Raw genomic sequence first — 22,084 nt, 5'->3', positions numbered from 1 at the left:
TCTGCCCTCCACAGCTTCCCAGCTCATAGTCCTGCAACCTTGCACAGCCCACTTCTATCTCCTTCCCTGTTGTGGAGTCACATGACACCAATTTATAGTCCTACAGGTTTATTTGAAATTAACTGATGAAGGAGCAGTGCTCCAAAAACTTGTGATTTCAAATACAACTGTTGGACTATAACCTGGTGTCATGTGACTTCCTTCCCAAACTCAACAAACAGGACCCACTTGGCAGGCACCATTTCAACCTATTCCGGCTCCTTTGTGATTATTTCTTTCTACCTTGACTCTATTCTTTCCCCCTTGTCAGTCACTACCCACTTACGTTTGTGATTTTATAAAACAGTTCTACAATTTCCAGTTTTCGAGGCCTAGTACCTCCTCTATATAACAGTGAAATCCTTCTACACATCCATTCCCCATCAGGATGGTCTGAAGGCTTTCTGCTTCTTCCTTAAAAAGTGGCCTGCACAGTCTTTATACACTGTCACCCTCCTTTGCATGGCTGAGCTTGTTCCCTTCCTTGACTCATCTCATTTTTCCCAGGTTAAAGGTGACTTCCAGCTATGCCAAACTTACTTGGGCCCCCATCAACAACTCTTTCTCTGATAAATTGATGATGTCTCTGGTGTGGCTTTCTGCTCTATTCAGGATTGTACTGAGGCTACTGCATTTGTTACTCACAATGTGGCCCCCTTTATACTGGCAAAAATCATTCTGTAAATGCCTCCACTTTGTCCAGAGCAATGACCCCAGCCTTCCAGCTTCTTGCCATTTCAATAAATTATCTTGCTCTCATTCTAACATTTCTCTCCCTGGTATGATACAATGTTCCAATGAAGCACAATGCAAGCTCAAGGAATAATGTGTCAGTTTCCACTTAGGTATTTTACAGTCCTGAGATCTCAATGCTGAATTCAATAATTTCAGAAACTGACTGCATTATTTCTGCTCTTAATTTTTATTACATTCACTTCATCCATCCCACACGACCATATTGTGTTTGTGTCTGAATAAAAACCAAAAGAACTATGGATGCTCCAAATCAAGAACAAAAACAGAAGTTGTTGGAAAAATTCAACAGCGCTAGCAACACAAAACATTAAACTCCGATTTTTTTTCACAGATACTGCCAGGGCTGCTGTGCTTTTCCAGCAAATTCTGTTTCTGTTGCTGTTACTGTGTTTGCACCTTGTTTACTTTGCACAGAGCAGAGGGAATCCGTTCTCTCCATTTCACACCTTCATTTACACCCATTTTTACAGTTTTTTCCTGGTCTCCAATATTAACAATCCCTTTGCGCTGGATCTCTACACCATTTGTCCTCTTGCTTCCTCTCTATCTTTGTCAAAAGTATACGAAAGAATATACTTTGCCACACTTTTCAGTTCTAAAAAAGGATCATGCCAGACTCGAAACTTTAACTCTGCTTCTCTCTCTGCAGATGCTGACCTGCCGAGTTTCTCCAGCACTCCCTGCATTTGTTTCAGAACACCAAAGTGCCAATATTTTATTTTTATCGTCCCATTATTTCTCTTTCTTACCTACTTTCGTACCACCACCAAGGAGGGGAAAAATGGCCCCTGACTTCTACATATTTAAACTTTAAAGAGTCACTAAAAATCAAGTTGAACTTTTGTTATGGCTCTAAATGTTTGCTAAAAACTAGAGTACATACTTGTGGGATGTACTTCCTCCTCTCCTGACAAACAGCATGAAACCAGGCTAAGCTGAAGAGGGATTGTGCACGTTCCAGTATACCCTTCCTAGCAATCTGCTCTGATGTCCAGGATTCATAGGTCCTCATCAAGTTCTTCTTTAAACCCGGTGGTGCCTGTTAGATCAAACATGAAAAAAAAGGACTCTTAACCATATCCAATTCAATTCATATAATTATACATTTTCTAACACTATTATGATCTAATTAAGTACACTGAAATTGTAACAGATAATTTATTACACTCAGAATAAAGCAGTATCACTTATGTTGAGTATTTTTTCTACCATTTTAATCCAAGATGAAGAAGTAAGACCTTTGAATCAGTTTTCACAGTTTATGTAACTAGTGTCTGCAGCTGTATGACTCTATTGCAAGTCAAAATTTTAGACAGCCTTATTAGTAATCTTGACCAAATATCAAATTTCCTAAACATCAAAATAATGGAAAATCTAATATGAACTTTTTCTAAATTACTATTAAATATACAGAAGTGAGTGAATTAAAGATTCTTTATTCCTACATTAAAAAGCCTGACAGTCTTGATAGGTCCCTATGATAATCCTTTGACAGCTTGACAGTTTCAATGAATTTACGTACCTTTTACACACAAAGGATACCTGATGTCAAAACTGTCTAACCTCCATCAAGGAGTAACTTACCTCCCCAAAAGGTGTCCTAAAACTAGATCCAAACTTGCTTCTCCAAAAGAGTACCCTTGCTATCCAAAGAGATCCAAAAGGCTCAGACTTGCTTTTGGCTCAGTAAAATCATGAAGAAATGAAGGCAGCTACTCTTTTAAAAGAACCATGCAGGCATGAAGCCCAAGACTCCATTCCCGCCATTCTGCAAAAATTGGGAAAAACCATCTAGGGGGCCGGACTTGTTATTTCTAGTTACTTCAACAAAACACCGTCCTGGTGAGAAGATGGGCCATTTATTCCAATTTCAAAACAATATAAACAACATGTCCTTTGTAAATGATAGACATTTTTTTCAATGATTCGTACCAAAGAGTAAACAATAAGCTTAAGCTTCACTTGGACATTCAACCTACTGTATTACATATTATAGTTCAATAAATCTATCAGATAAAATTAAATGAGAAAAGTAGATAAGTCTCATATTCACTCATAAGGATTTTAAAATCACAAGCAAAATAATACTGAATTATAATGTTTTAAAAGCATGGAAAGAGGCTCTTTGATCTACTGTGTCTGTGCTCGTCATCAAACATTCATCTATTTCCCATTTTCCAGCACTTGGCATAATAAGCCAAGGTGTTTCAGTGCTCATCTAAGTAGCTCTTAAATATTTTGAGGGTCTTGGCTCTACCACCCAGATATCTACAATCTCTGGTTATAAAAATGTTACCTGAAATCACCTCTAAACCTACTGCTTACATTAAAAATTTGCCTCTGATTATTGATTCCTGTACTAAGAGAAATGTTTTGTCCATATCTACTTTGTCTATGCTCCTCAGAACATCGTACATCTCAATCAGATACCCCTCAGCTTTCTCTGCCCTAATGGAAACAATCCTAGCCTATTAGACTCTCTTTACAGCTGAATTGCTCCAACCCAGGCAACATCCTGGTGGATCTCCTCTGCAACCTCTCTAGCGCAATCATTGATTTTCTATAATGTGGTAACCAGAACAGTATATAGCACTCCAGCTGCGACCTAACTAACATTATGTTCCGGTTATTAAATATGTCAAAAGTGGTGGTTATGCCCACTGCACATAATATTAATGTGTACATTTAATGTAAGGTTATTCCTCATTGAAACAATTAATAAATTAATATTGACATAAAAACTGGTTGTCCTGTAAAACAGACTTACTTCATAAGTTATTTTCAAACTGGATTGTAGTAGTATTGGGGAGAACTTTGGATGATTTTCAGATGTAAGCCAAAGCCGGAAATTTGTATGTGGCTCTAGTCTATTCAATTCCTGTTTAAAATAGACAATAGAAAATTAATTAGCTCATTGAAAAACATGAAATTTTATTTAAACTTACATGCTAACCTAACATGCACGAATATATCACTACCTTATGATGGTCTGCATTTTGCAGTTGTAATTAGGGTAAAACTGACAGTGTTCAGCACTAACTCTGTGAAACTGATGGCAATATTTAGTATAAAAGTTGAGCTACTGCTGAATGGGGTAGAACTGATTTTGTAAATATACTGTTTAATTAAAGCTGAATGACTTTAATTCATTCTGAATAAACCTCATTGCATATCAGTGGAGTTTAAAGTTTCTTCATTACAAGACATTTCACACATGCCTAAAAAAGAATTTGTTTTCAAGTTTATGACATTTAAGGTTCCACCTTAATCCTACCTGTAATTCACCACCTTCAAATTGTTTTGTGGTGAAATTGGTGGAGATTGTTGGAGCTGTGAATAGTGAGGAGGATTGTTAGAGGATAAAGCAGGATATAGATTAGTTGGAGGCATGGTCAAAAAATGATAGATGGAGTTTAATCCAGACAAATGTGAGGTGATGCATTTGCAAAGTCAGGTACAAGTGGAAATTATACGATGAAGGGTAGAACCCTCAGGAGTACTAACATGCAGAAAGATCTGGGTTTGGAGGTCCACAGATCACTGAAGGTGGCAGCGCACGTAAATAAGGTAGTAAAAAAGGCATATGGCATGCTTGCCTTCATTGGAAGGGGCACTGAGTACAAGGTTTGGCAAGTTATGCTGCAGCTTTATAGAATTTTAGCTTGGCCACACTTGGAATATTACGTACAGCTCTGGTCACCACACTACCAGAAGGATGTGGATGCTTTGGAGCGGGTACAGAAAAAGTTTGCCAAGATGTTGCCTGGTATGGGGAATTTTAGCTATGAAGAAAGGTTGGATAGACTGAGTTTGTTTTCACTGCAAGGCAAGAGGTTGAGGGGCAACCTGATAGAAGTTTATAAGCTTGTGAACAGCATGGAGAGAGTGGAAAGTATGAGGCTTTTCCCAGGGTAGAGGGGTTAATTATGAGAAGACACAGGTTTAAACTGTGGAGAGGGAAGTTTAAAAGAAATGTGCAAGGTACGTTTTTCACATAAAACGTGGTGAGTGCCTGGAATGCGTTGCCAGAAGAGGTAGTAGAAGCAAACACAATAGCAGCAGGAATACATGAACAGGAAGGGAATAAAGGGATATGGATCCTGTAAGTGAAGACAGTTTTAGTATGGAAGAAAGTTTATAGTCTAACAGGCTTTGAGGGCCAAAGGGCTTGTTCCTGTGCTGTATTGTTCTTTGAAATTATAAAATGCAAATGAAAAATTCTCTTTGTTACTTCCTGATTTACTGTTCTTGGCAATTCTTCACTGTGACTGGGTGTTCAAACTGATGATACCAATGCTGCTAAATGCCAGGAAATACTAATGTACCTGGGACCAGAATGAAATTAGCAATGAAAAAGGTGACACTCACATCATTGAGTTTGCTAGATCATTTTGGGTGATTTTCCCCACAGTCAGTAGCAAGCACATTACAACACTACCGACCACAGATTTCAAGCTATTATAAAGGCAAAACAGAGTAGTAAGATTTAAAAATTCTGTGAAAGTTCTGTGACACTTCTTTAATTATTATGAAGGTAGAAAGCATCAAGTTTGCAACGGCATTAAAATTTAATTATATTTAACTGAACAAAATGGTATAAAAACAGCTGCATAAAATGGCAATGACCAATTATAATTTAATGAATTCAAAAGTGATCATTCTTCTCACAAACAGTAAATGTGTTGTATAGGAATTAATGCTATCTTGTTAATGGTATACTTCATACAACTTCATATCAATATAACAAAGTTTTGAAGAAATACTATAGCATCAACATGACAAAGTATAATTCATATTGTGTCACAGATTCGGCTGCTGGATGCACATTCCGGCCAACCAACCGGAAGCTGCAAAGGTTCTGCAGCCTGGTACCATTGTTGTGGAATGGCTTGACCCATTTTTGAGAATACATTCAAAACCCTCCTCGTGGAAGTGTGAAACACTTCATTTCAAAAATCATGATGCTTTTTCATGGTTTTGGGTCATTGGTTAGCTCTAAATCCATTACAGAGACAGGGTGCATCTTTCTGGGAGGGATGTACCCCTTTATATTGCGCATATTAGCTTACAGTCTAACATCAGACTTATGTGAGATGTGACCACGGGAATCCATGACTTGGAGTCCACAGCATTGGCCCTAGCTTGGCCCGTGGCATCATTTCTACTAGCTAGGGGCAGATTCCTCTGCTTAGAGGGCCTGAAGGATCTTTAGACATACATTAGAACCCAAACTATCCACTTGTATGAGGCAAGAAAATAGGAACATTGGCTGCCAACAGACAGTGATGAAATTAGAGATGGTGAAGTGGCCAGAACTGGAGAAGGAGTGATATCTCACACTATTGTTGAGCTTAAGGAAGTTACAAAGATATGGAGGCATTAGGCTTGAAGGTACTCAAAAACAAATGACAATCACTACCACATTTCCAGATTTATCACATCAGTTCAATATAGATAAACATCTTAGCTGCTGGTTACAGTTGTATCATTTACTGAAGACCAGAAACATTAAGGGTATCAGTATTTCATATCAATCCTTTGTCATGGTAATTTTTGAACATCTTTAATGAAATGAAACAGCATGTTGTGTGCCAAAGTGAACAAACAAACTAAACAAAAGCCAAAAGAACTGTGGATGCTGTAAATCAAAAACAGAAACAGAAGTTGCTGGAAAAGCTCAGCCGGTCTCATGTCATCCATGAAGAGAAAACATCTGGAAACATTATTTTAAACCAGTACATGTCAGGCAGAGGATGACTATAAGACCTGGTGGAATGTTCCCAGTCATTTGTTTATATCTTGCAAATTTACATCAAGAATAAGCCATTGGCTTGGCAGAATCTAGGATGAGCAAGTTTTATTTCAAACATTTCTGGCCAGCTCATCAGAAACATGGCTGGAGTCAGATGCAAGTATGGCTCCTCACAAAAAAAATAGCATAGGTTGTTCAAAGCAATTAGGGAAATAAGTTAGCTCAGTGAAAGAGTTTAATCTATGATACCTTCAAGTCATGATGTTTAAATGGAACTCTGCAGATTATTAAAAGACTGAGAAGTCACGGACTTTAAAAAGACATTTGATACACTGTCACATTACTGACTTGTGTGGCAAGTTACAGCTCATGGAACTAAATGCACAGTAAGGACATGGATACAAAATACAAATAGCCACAGTGTGGGAAAGGGTATAAATCAACAAATAACAGGAGAATGTAAAAATAATGATGCAAAAGTTATGGGTGACTTCAATCTCCATGTTGACTGAGTTAATCAAGTCGGAAAGGGTGGCTACCACAAGAAATTCCTAGAATTAATTAGAGATAGCTTCCTAAAGCACTATGTCATGGAGTCAACCAGGGAATGGACTATCCTGGATCTGGTACTGGGCAACAAGGAAGGTTAAATAAATGACCTTAGATTAAAAGATGCCCTATGAAGTAGTGGTCAGAACATGATAGAGTTTAATATTCAGTCTGAGTGGTAGAAACTTAGATTGGAAGCGACTGTGATTAACTTAGATAAAGAGAATTACAACACAACGAGGGCAGAGTTAGCTAAAGTGGACTGGGCAAAACAAGCAGGAAAGACAGCATGCAAGCAATGGCAGATACTTAAGGAGGTGGTTCATGACTCTCAGCCAAAATATATCCCAGTCAGGATGAAATATTGTAAGAGACGAATAAACCAACCATGGCTAACCAAGGAAATTAAGGAGTGTATTAAATTTAAAGAAAAAAAAATACAGAGAGGCAAAAGTCAGTGATATCCCCGAAGACTGAGATAAATTCAGAATCAGCAGAGGACTAAAAGATTATAAAGAGGCAGAAAATAAATTGTGAGTGCAAACCAGTGATGAATATAAAATTGACAATAAGAGCTTCTTTAAACATGCAAAAAGAGAGAGATCAAAGTGAACATCTGGGAAGACAGTTATAGAGGACAAGGAAATGGCAGAGGAGTAAGACAGATATGGTGGAAGATACTTCGAACATCCAATTAATACTAAAGAATATGGAGGAAGAATTAAGTAGCAACACCACACTAAAAAAGTAGTATTAGACAAACTAATAGAGCTAAAGGCAGATAAGCCCCATTGCCTTGATGGTTTGTATCCTAGGATCCTTAAAGAAGTAGGTACAGAGATAGTGGGTGCATTGGGTGCTATTTTCCAAAAATCCTTAGATCCTCTACCAAAGGATTGGAACATTGCTAATGGGACACCCCTATTCAAAAAGGTAGGCAGCCAAAAAGTTTGAAATGATAGGCTGATAACCCTGGCATTTATTTTTGGGAAAATGTGGGAATCAATTTTTAAGGAAGTAAAAGCATCACTTTTGGAAAGTCATAATTTAATCAAGCAGAGTCAGCATGGCTTTATGGAAGAGAAATTGTGTCTGACAATTTATTAGAGTTTCTCAAGTGAATGGAAGGGAACCAGTAGATATGTATATATTAATGATTTGGAGGAATGAAACAAGTGTACTACAGCAACATTTGCAGATGACACGAAAATAGGTGAAAAGGCTGGTTGTGAGAGGGATACAAACAATTTACAGAGAGATATTAATAGGTTTATTAAGTGGGCAAAAAGCTGGCAAATAAAGTATGTTATGGGAAAATGTGAAAATATTCTTTTGGATGGGAGAACAAAAGAACAATAGTATTTGAATGAAGAAAAACTGCAGATAGCTGCAACATAAAGGGACTTGAGGCACTTGGTAGAATTCCTACACTATGAAAATAGACCATTCAGCCCACTGAGTCCACACTGATGTCCAAAGAGCATCCCACCCAGACCCACCCCATAAGCTGCATTTTCTATGGCTAATTTACCTAACATACACATCCCTGGTCACTATGGGCAATTTAGCATGGCCAATCCACATAACCTGCACATCTTTGGACTGTGGAAAGGACCCAAAGACCTTGGAGGAAACCCATGCAGACATGGGGAGAACATGCAAACTCCACACAGACAGTCACCTTAGATAGGAATGAAAACTGGGTTCCAGGTACTGTGAGACAGCAGTGCTAACCACCAAGCCTTGTGCACAAAACACAGAAAGCTTACATGCAGAGCAGCATGTAATCAGGAAGGCTAATGGAACGATGGTCCTTATTTCAAGAGGGTTGGAGTGTTAGAGTAGGGAAGTCTTTTTGCAAAAAAGTTTCACTAGCATGATCCATATCAGCAAATGTTAAAAAGGTTGGGGCACTATTCACTGGAGATTAGAAGAATGAGAGGTGATCTTATTGAAACGTACGGAATTCTTAAAGGGCTTGAGAGGATAGTTCTCCTAATGGGAGAGTGTAGGATCAGAAAGCATAGTCTCAGAATTAAGTGGTATCAGTTTAAGATGGAACAGAGGAGGAATTTCTTCTCTCAGAGAGTTGAGAATCTTCGGAACTCCTTGGCACAAATAGTTGTTGGGGCAGATTCTTGCTCAATAGGGTAATCAAGCAGGAAAGTAGATTTGAGGAATGTCAGATCAGCCATGATCCTGTTGAATGTCAGAGCAAGCTTGAGGGGTCAAATAGCCTTGTCATGTTTCTGTTTCCTAATTTTTTTAGCAAGAAATACTGACTAATGGTCAATTTATATTTTAGGGCAGAAGGAAGATTTATAGTAGAGTTTTCCAAGGGTTAGAGTTAAGACCTTTACTTTTCCTAATATATATCAATGAAGTAGATTTGGATGTGCTGGAGACAATTTCAAAGTTTATTAATCATCTGAAATCTGCAAGTGTTATAAATATTGAGGAAGACAAGACAAAAGCCCACAAACATGTAGATAAGTTGGTGGAATGGACGAAAAGTGGCAGACGAACATCAATGCAGAAAACTGAGAGTTCATGCAGTTTAGCGGGAAGAAAGTGCATTAAAAAATAAAACTACAGATATTTTACTTACGGGAATGGAGCAGAGGGACCAAGGAGCATATTGATGGAGGTGACGGAGCAGGTTAAACAGGGACGTTAATAAAGCGCACAGTATCTTAGGCTTCATAAATAGGGGCATTGAAGACACTTGCGAGGCCTCAGCTGGAATGTAGTGCACAGTTTTGGATGCTACACTTTATGAAGGATGAGAATGCAATGGACAAAGTGCAGAAGGCAATCATAAAATGGGTTCTAGGAGTGAGTAACTTTAGAAATGAGAAGCAATTGGTGAAATTAAGATGTTTTCTTAGTGGAGGAAGAGGAGACATAATAGAAGTTTTCAAAATTGTGAGATGTCTGGATATAGTGGAGGGAAGAAATTTTTCCCATTTGTAACAAGATCGAGAACAGGAGGGCACTGATTTAAAGTGATTCACGAAAACAGCAAATGTCATGTGAAGAAAATCCTTTTCACATGGGTGATTCAGCTCTGGAAATGTAGTGGACGCATGCTCAATTGAGGCATTCAAGGCAGCACTGGATGTTTATAGAGTGTCTTCTTTAACCCATTAAGGATGATCTAAAGTTTAAATTATCGCAAATCAGAAAAGATACATTCAGTACATTTAGTTATTAAAATAATCTGAAGCATACAGGATACTATAATCAGATGTGCAGGGTATCAGTAAAAGACAGGAGGTGGGCAGTATGTCAAAGTTGGAGAGCTAGCACAGATACGATGAATCAAATGGCCTTCTTCTGCACCATATTAATTCTGTGTTATGCCATAGCACTAGGGAACAATCGGCCCCTCTTCAGACAGAGTTCTAACATGTTATGGTGTAAGGATTGGTAGTCTCTTTAGCTTAATTCTTGCAGCTGCAGTTGCAATGACAATCAATCACATAGTTGAGGGCTTAGAGTGGCAATACAATTATGAACGCAATCTTTTGTTTCTAATGAAACGTCACCCATCCAAGTTGTGTGCTCACAGAAGCTTTCCTTTATCATTTCCCTCCTGCTATGAGTATTGTGAAGGACCATCCTTAGCTGGCAATGTAAGACCTCATGCACAACTGAGCTTTAAATATTGTGCCAGCAGCACAAATTCTGAATGATCCTGCCGATGGGGAGTACCTCCACCCCTGCTGACACAAGCTGACAACTGCACAAGCATAATGACATAGAGTTCTGGTACATACATTATGGGGCAAGCAGGGAAGAAGAGTGTGAGGTCATCTGTACAGCTCATGGAGAGAAACCTTCCATGAAATTCCCTCTAATTGACATTTAGCCGATCTTTGGCAAAGAATTAGCTTATTGTGTCATTTTTTCATACTTGTTGCTAAATAAGCCCGGCTTGGATATCCTAATATGCTGTTGATTGAATGTTTATCAGAAGTATCAAGATATAATTAGAATGAGTCATTTAACAACTTTGTGCAACCAGTTCCTTGTTCTGAAACAATCTTTGTGAAGAAATCAAATAACAAATGTATACATGTATTATAATGCTTTCCTATGATTAACTGCAGACTCTATTGCTCTTGCAAATTTGTGATCATACCCCATAATCAAAATCTTAACATGTGAACACATCACATGTCAACAATAATGAACTTTCAGGTACCATTGTTATTGCTCCACCAAAACCGATCAAGATTGAACAAAATCCATACAGGAAATTCAAACAGTGTGTGTGACCAAAATAAGACATCGAGGTAACGTCTGCGCTAAAGTGGGAATTGGCATTTTAATTAATATTCAAATTCATTATATTTTACAAAAAAAATCTGCACATCCCTGAGAAATCAGAATTAACATATTTCAGTACAACAGTAGTGTTTCAAAAATCAGAGCTGAACTGGTAGAAAACAGGATTAGAATAGATGGGTGTTTGATAACTGGTGAGGAGACAATAGGATGAACAACCTCATTCCATGCTGTAAAAACTTTACAACTTTATGGCTTTCTATGGAGACTGTAGCAGAGAAGACACAAGAAAGCAGAGTCTGTTTTCATTACTGATACCAAAAATGTCTATCTTTTGCTGATTTATAAAGGCTCTGTAACTAATGCATATTCAACTAACAACTGACACGAAAAATTAATTTCTTCAGACTTTGGGAGACAAGTTCATGGATGATTCTGACATGAGGAAGCACAGATTCAGCTACCATCTCTGCATCTTAGGTCATTAGCTTGTCAGCATTCTAAATTATGAGCTCTTCTTTGAGAACTGCTAACGTGATTTTGGCCACCTTAATTTCTGTGCTCCCCTCATCCACTCTAACATGTCTCTCTCCGAACTTGTTGCTCTCTGTTCCCTCAGGACCAAACAAACCTGTTATCAAACCTACCAATAAGAGTGGTGTGTTTGTCATCTGCCAACCCTACCCCTTAGCTCTCCTGGAGAAAGGAATTACAGAATCAGACATAGTCGTAGAATTATACAGCAAGGAAACAGACCCTTCGGTCCAACCAGTCCTTGCTGAACATAATCCCAGATTAAGCAAGACCAATCTTCCTGCTCCCGGCCCATATCTCTCCAAAAATTTCATATTTATTTACTTATTCAAATGTGTTTTAATTGATGTAATTATAGAGTCATACATCATGAAAACAGACCCTTCGGTCCAACCACTCCAAATCAAACATAACTCTAAACTAAACGAGTCCCACCTGAATTGTACCCACATCCACCAATTCCTCAGGAAATTCATTCCACATGCAAACCACCCTCTGTCTAAAAAATTTGCCCCTTGTGTCATTTTTAAATATCTCTCATCTCACCTTAAAAATGTGCCCCCAGTCTTGAAACCTCCACCCTAGGGCACAGGAAACTACTATTAACTTTATCCATAGAGCTAAGAATGCTCAAACGCAGGTACGTGAATAATGAAAGAAGAGGAGATCACAGTCTCAAGACCAGCCACTGAAAAAATACTCTTGAGTCAGACCTGTCGAATACGAGAAAGGGATCTGATGTTTGACTACTGTAAAAGTGATGATTTTAGATTTGCCATGCTTTTTGAAATCTTTCAAATGTCATTATATGTAAATAGCTTGATTTGTTTTCTGTTATCTTCATTTCTTTTATACACTAAAATTCTTATTTTATCCTTAAAGCCTAGTGTGCCACATTGCATAGTAAGGTTTCAGTGAAAGTCCACCACATTAAATACAACATATGATCTATCAAACCAGTTTGGACAGTTGATTTGTTGAGTAGTTGTACCAGCTGGAATCATAACACATTTTAATTTAAAATATCATGAATAGCTGCAATCATGCCTGTGGCAGCCAAAATCCACCACAAACTCAAACATTTTTTTCAAAAATGATTTTTTTAAGAATAAAACGATATGGTACTCATGTTTTTTAAAAGAAAAATCCTGTGTAAACAGTGTTTGCATGTACAAATTGACTGAGGGACAAAAAGATACAGAAAGTCTAAAGGGTCAATGGATAAGTGTGAGAAGAAGGGTTTCCATTTCGTGGGATACTGGCGCCAATACTGGGACAGGCAGGAATTGTACCATTCAGATGGATTGCATGTGAACTGAATGGTGACAAGGGTCCAAGCAGAAAGAATGCCAATAATTGTAATTAAAGTTTTAAAGTAATATTTTGGCAGAAAACACTTCTAGAATTTACAGAAATCTAACAATAAAAGAATCAGCAAGTGTGAGTAAAGGAACAAACTAAATGAAGGACTAATGTAGAGAAATGATGGCCAGAGATTTGATAAAATCACACAGCATAAACAGACAAAAGCTATTAAATACAGTAGGAAATGAAAAATAAACAAAATTAAGTTAAATTGTTGCCACGGCAATATACCTGGTATTCGCAATACAGTGGATGAACTGGAGCAATAATTTGTAAGGAGGTTAAGAATACAGTGGGATCGGCTAAAACATAGCTACGTAAAGAAAATGATTGGCACTAAATATTGCAGGATATGATATATTTAAGAAGGAATGAGGGGAAGCACAATCACAGCACTAGTTGCAGAAAACAGAACAGTAGACATACAAAACTGTAATCAGCAACAAAACAGAAACTAAATCCATAAGGATTGAGTTAAAAAGCTAGGAAATGCAGAGTATAGTATAAAATATCAAGTAGAAGTAGCTGGAAGGAGGGAATTGAAAAAAAGAAATATGCTGACTCCAACACAATGCAGGCGGTGTCTTGTCTTTTACCTTAATATTGGTGGTGCCTTCCAATATGATCTTAAACATGTCATCCTCCTTCTTGATCGAACAAAAGGTAGTTTTTTTGTAGAATGCACCCCCAAACAAAATACATTATTCAGATTCAAATTTCATATCTTACTGTAGATAGAATCTAAGGAAGTAATTAAATTTGTGTATCAGCTTAGTGCATAAATTTCTAGCAGTAAAAAGTCTAGATTTTGAAGGTGCGTTGGGCAAGAGGGGCCATTAGGGTTGGATTTGGAACATTCTTTGGTATGGGGACATGCGGGGTCATGGGAAGCATGATGAGGACCTTTCAAATTTGTCTTTCATGAGGTTCTCTCATACAGACTATGGTTCACAACACCTCTGAGGTGCCATGCCAAAATCTGGCCTGACATTATGAAAATTGCAGAGAATGTAATGTCTTTACATAGCTATGCTTTAGCCAATCCCATGTGTAATGGAGGCAGTTAGTCAGGAGAGCAGGACATGACCTGAGCTAGTGTGCATCTTTAATGATCCTGGTGAAAATCTGAAACCCTGGGAAAGGAGTTGGAAAATTTAAGTGCATAGAATCCCATGGGAGTAAAGAGGGGAAATCAGAGACAGAGATGTGGACATTCTTAATGAAACACACCTATTTTTTGTCCATTCATTTATTCAAAGGCATGAAAAATCAGTCACACTCCTATAAACAGGCAAGCCTTTCTGACCAACACTTCCACCATGCACTGCATTAAGAGGTGCTTCAAGGTTATGAATTAAAATCAGCAAATGTGCATTTAACTGTACCCTTACATTATTTTCAAAAGTCTTTATATGCGAAGCATCACTCAGTGTCTTTACAATGTCTCACAAACACGAAGCAGCTGTATTTACAGCACAAAATAGGCTATTCAGCTCAGTAACCCAAACCAGGGTTTACGCAGCAAGTGAAGCTCTTTTTGCATTCAAATCCAGCAAGATGTCTTCCTATTCCCTTCTCTTTTGTGTGTTCAGTCACTTAAGCTTCCCCTTACATAGATAAATGCTAGCCATGCCAATACTGACCTGAATTTTTTACTCGATTTATTAGTGTCTATTTTACATTTGCAGATGAAGATTCTGTTCTGACTGAGGCAGACTTGCATTATGCATCCTTGCTGCATCTCTGAGTGTGGAAAGTAATGACAAACTACCACTGACAAAATAAAAACTATTGAGGAAAATGGTTCAAGTAACAATAAGCCATGGGCTACCTTCAGGTAGAGAACTTATGGAATGGAGTGGAATGGTTTCTGTTCTTTCCAGAGGTGCAACTTTCTCTACATAGAGTCTATCTAAACCTTTCATAACCTAAAATATCTTTATCAAGTCACCACTCAGTCAACTCTTTTCCACAGAAAGGAGGATCAGTCTGTTTAACTTTTCCTTATGGGTATAACTTCTCAGTTCAGGTATCATGACCTGTGACATTAATTTGGTGATTTACGTAACTGTTCCTTTTCATCCCTCAGCTTCTCTAACATTTATTTTCTAATGGTGTACCCTTTGTATTCTTTGTCCCAAAATGTATCATCTTACACAAAACCTGTAGCAGTTTGTTGCCAATTAAATGTTAGTTTTGCCAGAATGTTAACATTTCTTTGTGTTTTGTTGCAGCCTTCCTCTGAAATTGACTATATTCTTGATTTGATGTTGCAATTAATTCCTTTATTTCTGTATGCAATTTGAGCTGAAAGTCAGCATCCTGTGAATGAGGCAACATTGTAAAAAATGGTAAGAATTCTAAGGGTTTGCCATATTTGATTGTTCCAAGATTTATTGTACTCAATTTTGACTAGCAATAGACAACAGGATTCAATGCAAGATTTTGAACAGGTCACCCAAAATAGTTCAGGAGTCACTGTGGTCACAGGTACCTGAGCAGAGAGTGAAAGGGAAGTAGATTCCAAGTTAAGCAGGGCTGCTGGTCAACTGAATTACACAAGATTTGTGTAGTTAGAGTGTGTGGGCATGTCCTAGAGTATCAGGAGCTGAGGGAGGCAATGGTGTAGTGTTATTGTCAATATTGACAAATAATCCAGAGACCAAGGTAACGTTTCTCAGACCAGGGTTTGAGTCCACCATAGCTGAAAATGGAATTTGAACAAAACAAAAAATCTGTGATTAAACGTCTAATGATGACCATCATATGCTTGTCATCTAGTTCACTTGCGTCCTCTAGATCTGATCTGGCCTATAGGTGACTCCAGGCTTTTAACCATGCTCACTAACGGTCAAGCAAGCCACTCAGTTGTATCAACCTTTACAAAGTCAAAACAAAGGAATGAAGCTTTGACAGGTCAACTAGCATCAAATTGACTGAGGAACCAGAAACAACAATGGCAAACTCAGTCCTGTCAACATGGCAAAATAGTCCTTACTAACATCCGAGGGGTCATGCCAAAACTAGGAGAGCTATCTCCCAAATAAATTAGCAAACGCCTGAAAGGCCTACCCATAAAATCATACCTTAAAAGCAATGTGCTCCTGTGCTAGCTGGGAGTCTTCAATATTGACTCTGGACACCACAAAGTCTCATGGCATCAAGGTAAAAAAAAGTCCTGCAGAATACAACCTCTGACCACCTCAACTCATGAATAACCACAACTTCATGTCGAACACCAACTGGAAGAAGCACTGAGTGGTAAGAGTGAGGAATGTTCTCAGGAGGGGAGACATCAAGCTCAATCAGCAATAGTGGCTCAGCAAAACCATTACTGACCATGCTGGTCGAGTCATAAGGACATAATTGCCACACTGGGTCTACGGTAAGTGGTGAGGAAGCCAACAGAAGAAAGACCATACTTGACTCATCCTCACCAATCCACCTGCTGCAGGTGGTACTATTAATCAAGAGACTAGGTAATCTTCTGCGGAGCTGGATTCAAATCCTGCGACGGTAGTGGTAGAATCTGAATTCAATAAAAATCTGGAATTAAGATTCTAATGATGACAATAAACTCATTGCTGATTGTCAGAAAATCTACCTGGTTCATCACTAATGTCTTTTAGGAAAGGAAATGTCACCTTTTCTTGATCTAGCCTATACGCGATTCCGGACCTACATCAATGTGTTTAACTCTTAAATACCCTCTGGGAAACTAGGAATGGGCAATAAATGCTGGCCTAGCCAGCGAATCCCACTTCCTGTGATTGAATAAATAAATAAAAATGAAAGTGACCATATTCTTAAGAGTGAACACCACACAGTTTTTGTGCAGGCAAAAATCCCATTTGCACATTGAGGATAACCTCCATTGCGCTGTGCATCACAACCAGCTTAAATAGATTGATTAACTCAAGACATGAGGCAATGTGAGCCAGTACAGCAGAATTGTACTCCAATACAAGCTGAAACCTTCTGGTTTGGTCTAACTCCCATTCTGCCGTCATGATAAAGCCAAGGTATCAACTCTTGTTGAATGAAGGGAGCTTCAGGCATTCCAAAAAACTAGGAGTCAACCTGATGAAGCTTCAACACAGACTTACAAGCATTGCAAACTAACAACAGATTTCATAACTAATGGATCAGGTCCAAGCTCTGCAGTCCTGCCACATCCAGTGGTGAACAGTGGTGGACAACTCACCTGAGGAGGTGATTCCACAAATCTTCAATGATGGAGAGGCCTGGCAAATCAGCGCAAAAGACAAGGCTGAAGAATGTGCAACAATCTTCAGCCAGAAATGTCAAGTAGATGATCCATCTCACCCACTATCAGAGGTTCCCAGGATTACAGATGCCAGTCTTCAGATAATTTGATTCACTCCACATGATAAAGAAATTGCCAAAGGCTATGGGGCCTGGCAATAGTGCTGAAAGCTTGTGTTCCAGAACTTGACATGCCCGTAGCCAAGCTGTGCCAGTAAATCTACAAGGCTAGCATCTACCCAACAACGCAGAAAATTGGCCAAGTATTTCCTGTTCACAAAAAGCAGGACACATCTAACCTGGTGAATTACCATCCCATCAGTCTACTCTTGATCCTCAGTAAAATAATATAAGGTATGATTAACAAGGCTACAGTACTCAGCAATAACCTGCTCACTGATTTCCAGTTTAGTTTCTGCCAGAGTCACTCAGCTCCTGATCTCATTATAGTCTTGGGACAAATATGAATAAAAGAGCTGAATTCCAGAGGTGAGGTAAGAGTGATTGCCTTTAATATCAAGGCCTCACTTTACATAGTGTGGTATCAAGGAGCTACAACAAGAGTCAACAGGAATCAGGAGAAAACATTTCATTGGTTGGATTCACACCTAGTACAAAAAAAAATTATTAAGTTCGTCAAAGGTCTGTTATCTCAGCCCCAAGATATCACTGCAGGAATTCTTCTGGTGGATGCCCTAGACCCAACTGTCTTCAGCTCCTTCATCAATGGCCTACCACCATCATAAGGTCAGAAGTAGTGATGAGCGCTGATGCCTGCACAATTATCAGCACTATTGGCATCTACTGAATATTATAGCAGGTTCATGTCCAAATACAGCAAGACCTAGACATACCCAAGCTTCGACTGGCAAGTGGCAAGTAAAGTTTGTGCCACAGAAGTGACAACAAGAGAAAATCTAACCATTGCTCCTTGACAATCAATGACACTGCCATCAATCAGTCCTACCACTATAAGTATCCTGGGGTTACTTGACCAGAAAATGTGCCAGACTACTATAAATACAGTGGCAACCAGAACAGGTGAGAGGCTAGGAACCCTGCATCTCCTGACTCCCCAAAGCCTGTCTGCCATTTAAAAGACACAAGTCAAAAGTGTGCTGGAATACTCCCCACTTGCCTGGATGGGTGAAACTCCAACAATACTCAAGAAGCTTGCTGCCATGCTGGACAAGTGCATTTGATGGCCATGTTAACAAACATTCTCTACATCGATCATCAATGCTTAATGGCAACAGTGATAGAAAATGCAAGATGCACAAAAGAAATTTGTCGCGGCACTCTAAAAGTGACCTTTCAAACCCTAGCTGGTCCCACCTAGAAAGACAATGACAGCAGATCCATGGGAACACAACGACCAAAATACTTTGCTCCAAGTCATTGACCACTGTGACTTGGAAATATATCGCTGTTCTTTCCAAGAGAAAGAGAGGCAAACACAGACAGAGTGAGAGAGAGAAAGAGAGTGACAGGCAGAGAAGTACAGTGGCAGTACCAGCTGGATGACAGTGTGCTACTAAAAATCAGGCAGACGTCTGAGAAGCTTGTAGACTGCTAATTTTGGGATCAAATCTCCAGAAAAATCCTGGAAGCAGTGCTCACAAGAAGCTGTGTGCCATTAATAGTTCAGGGCAGTATAGTGGGGTTTGAAAGTCCATTTCAATACCTGCTTTGTGCATCTGAAAAAGATTACAGCTTAAGAAAATTTCAAGGACAGTATTGATCAAGGGAATCTTGCTGATTGTAAAAAGGAAGAGATGTGCTTATTACATCCAATAGGACTCTAGGAGAGCACAGACCAAGGAAAGGAAGATGAACCAAAAGATCGTGAGCAGTCATTCAGCCTATCTGTGACAGCCATAATATGGTAGTGTCAGCATTGGACTGGGGTGGACAAAGTCAGAAGTCACTCAACACCAGGTTATAGTCCAACAGGTTTATTTGAAATCACAAGCTTTTGGAGTGCTGCTCCTTCATCAGGTGAAGTGGAGGAAAGTTCACAGGCACAGAATATATAGGCAGAATCCACCTACATATTCTGTGTCTGTGTGCATTCCTCCACTTCACCTGATGAAGGGTCAACACTTCAAAAGCTTGTGATTTCAAATAAACCTGATGGACTATGACCTGGTGTCATGTGATTTCTAACTTCATCCAAACAGAGTATGTTTCACATATAGGTTGTTGAAAATGTAGAATTGTAATCTCTTGTGAACAAACACAATATATAAACAGCTACTACAGTATATATAGAATCTTTAGGACAGTAAAATTGGGACTATGCTGAGCTTTAAACTGCAACAGGACCTTATGAAGTAAATATTACTTTCTTTATCACACTGATCCCTATTTTTTGCTCAGTAATATAAGGAGACCATGCAACCCACAGTATCTGTGCTGAGTTAGAACTAAAGGAATTTCACTGACCCCCATTCTCCCCAGGGCCCTGCATCTTCCTCTATCTTTAACATCTAATAGATTTGAAGCAATGAGTGGTTCTCAAATCGTTATGTTTGTTGCCAGAAGAGAAGTGTAATGATGGGACTTGCTTGGCAAGAAGCTCTGACCTTAAATCATCTGAAAGCCTCCCTAATGAGCTATGCCTGCAGCGATGACAGCTGACATAACCCAGTTAGTGCTTTGTCTGGGAAGTTCAGCTTTCTTAAGGATTGCTAAAACATCACAGTGAAGTAGCCCTACTCACATCAGTACACACAGAAGATAATGGTGCAAACTGATGGAAACCAGAAATTGTTACCATTGCTTTTTCAGACTCAGCCTGGCACAATGACAGCAGCCCTTCTGATCCATAACAGAGGAGCTTAAACATTATAAGAAAATTTAAAAACAAAAAAAATTGAAAAATTGCTTGCACTTTAAGCAAGAGCATAACCATTTTTTTTCAGAGATAATGGGAACTGCAGATGCTGGAGAATTCCAAGGTAACAAAATGTGAGGCTGGATGAACACAGCAGGACAAGCAGCATCTCAGGAGCACAAAAGCTGACGTTTCGGGCCTAGATCCTTCATCAGAGAGGAGGATGGGGAGAGGGAACTGGAATAAATAGGGAGAGAGGGGGAGGCGGACTGAAGATGGAGAGAAAAGCTTTTGTGCTCCTGAGATGCTGCTTGGCCTGCTGTGTTCATCCAGCCTCACATTTTGTTATCTTGGAATTCTCCAGCATCTGCAGTTCCAATTATCTCGGATACTATTTTAACCTCACTGCGAAGCCTCTTCCAGGGATGCCTAACCTGAAGAAGTTACCCTCCTCCCTCCGGACCAACCTCAGGGAATCTCTCTCCCATTGCAACTCTCTTGTAATCTCTTCGGCCTTAAAACTGCTCGACCATGTCCTGAAGCAAACCAGGTACCACAGCCACATCACCTTCCTCAGCACCTGCCTACGGAACCAGATCATCCCCAAGGGACTACAGTCTACATTTCAGCCTTCCCAATTTGGCCCCAACCGTGACCACCTCTACACCCAGAATATTCAGACCCTTCAGAAGCGTTTCTCCCTGCGAGTCCTGAAACAGACACTCGCAGCCATGCGCCGGCACCTCCACACACTGCAATCCAGCCTGCCCCAGCTCAGAGCCTCCCTCTCCCAGACCTGCAAAGGACCTCTGCTGTTTTTTTATCCTCCGCAGGATCCACAGACTGAACACCCAGTTTCACTCAGCTTTACTGGACACCAAAAATCGTAAGTACAACCAACTCACGGGCCCCTGCCACCCACAAGAGGATTCCTGCGCCTCCCAAATCCCGAGTCTGTCCCTGCCCCTCCCCCACCATGTACCCGCCGCCATTGACCATGAGGACACCGCCGGAGACCCCACCGATGACGTCACATCCGCCTCCGCCGGCCACAGAACTTCCGGAACCGCTGCTGCAGTCACCACCTCCACTTCCAGGTACAACACCTCACACACCACCCTCACCGCAGCTGCTGCCGCCCACCCCGATCCTCCAACCACTGACGGAACCCCGCCCACGGCCGACATGGACAGAACCCCGCCCACGGCCGACACCGACGGAACCCCGTCCACGGCGGACGCCGACGGAACCCCACCCACGGCCGACGGAACCCCGCCCACGGCCAACGCTGACGGAACCCCGCCCACGGCCGACGACATCATCGCTCTGCCCACAACCTCCACAGCCAGCAACCCCAGAGAAGACTGTCACACTGAACCCTGCCGCATCTTCACCATCCCCCCAGACCTCCCACTGACTGAGGATGAACGGTCAGTCCTTAGGAAGGGGCTCACCTTTGTCCCCCTACAACCACACATCAATGAATACCAGTCACAGTTGGACATAGAGCAGTTTTTCCGCCGTCTTCGCCTCCATGCCTACTTCTTCAACCGGAAACCTAACCCTCCCTCCACTGACCCCTTCACCCGCTTCCAACACAAGTCCTCCTCCTGGACACCACCCCCAGGCCTCCTACCCTCCCTCGACCTCTTTATCTTCAACTGCCGTCGAGACATTGACCGCCTCAACCTCTCCAC

At 40.1% G+C, this 22,084-nt stretch overlaps 1 protein-coding gene across 2 annotated transcripts in view; it reads right to left on the bottom strand.

Annotated features, from left to right (window-relative positions):
- dync2h1 (dynein cytoplasmic 2 heavy chain 1) overlaps window positions 1–22,084 on the bottom strand; it is a 541,347-nt gene that overhangs the window by 109,972 nt on the left and 409,291 nt on the right. For both annotated transcript variants that reach the window (XM_059646623.1, XM_059646624.1), the window contains 2 exons: window positions 3,563–3,673; window positions 1,679–1,834 (listed from right to left, as the gene is read on the bottom strand). In XM_059646623.1, the coding sequence (XP_059502606.1) occupies window positions 1,679–1,834; window positions 3,563–3,673 (267 nt within the window). The remainder of the gene's footprint in view (window positions 1–1,678; window positions 1,835–3,562; window positions 3,674–22,084) is intronic.

This window comes from Stegostoma tigrinum, chromosome 6 (assembly GCF_030684315.1).
Source record: "Stegostoma tigrinum isolate sSteTig4 chromosome 6, sSteTig4.hap1, whole genome shotgun sequence".
Taxonomy (NCBI): domain Eukaryota; kingdom Metazoa; phylum Chordata; class Chondrichthyes; order Orectolobiformes; family Stegostomatidae; genus Stegostoma; species Stegostoma tigrinum.
This window is presented reverse-complemented; position numbering and strand designations above follow the sequence as displayed.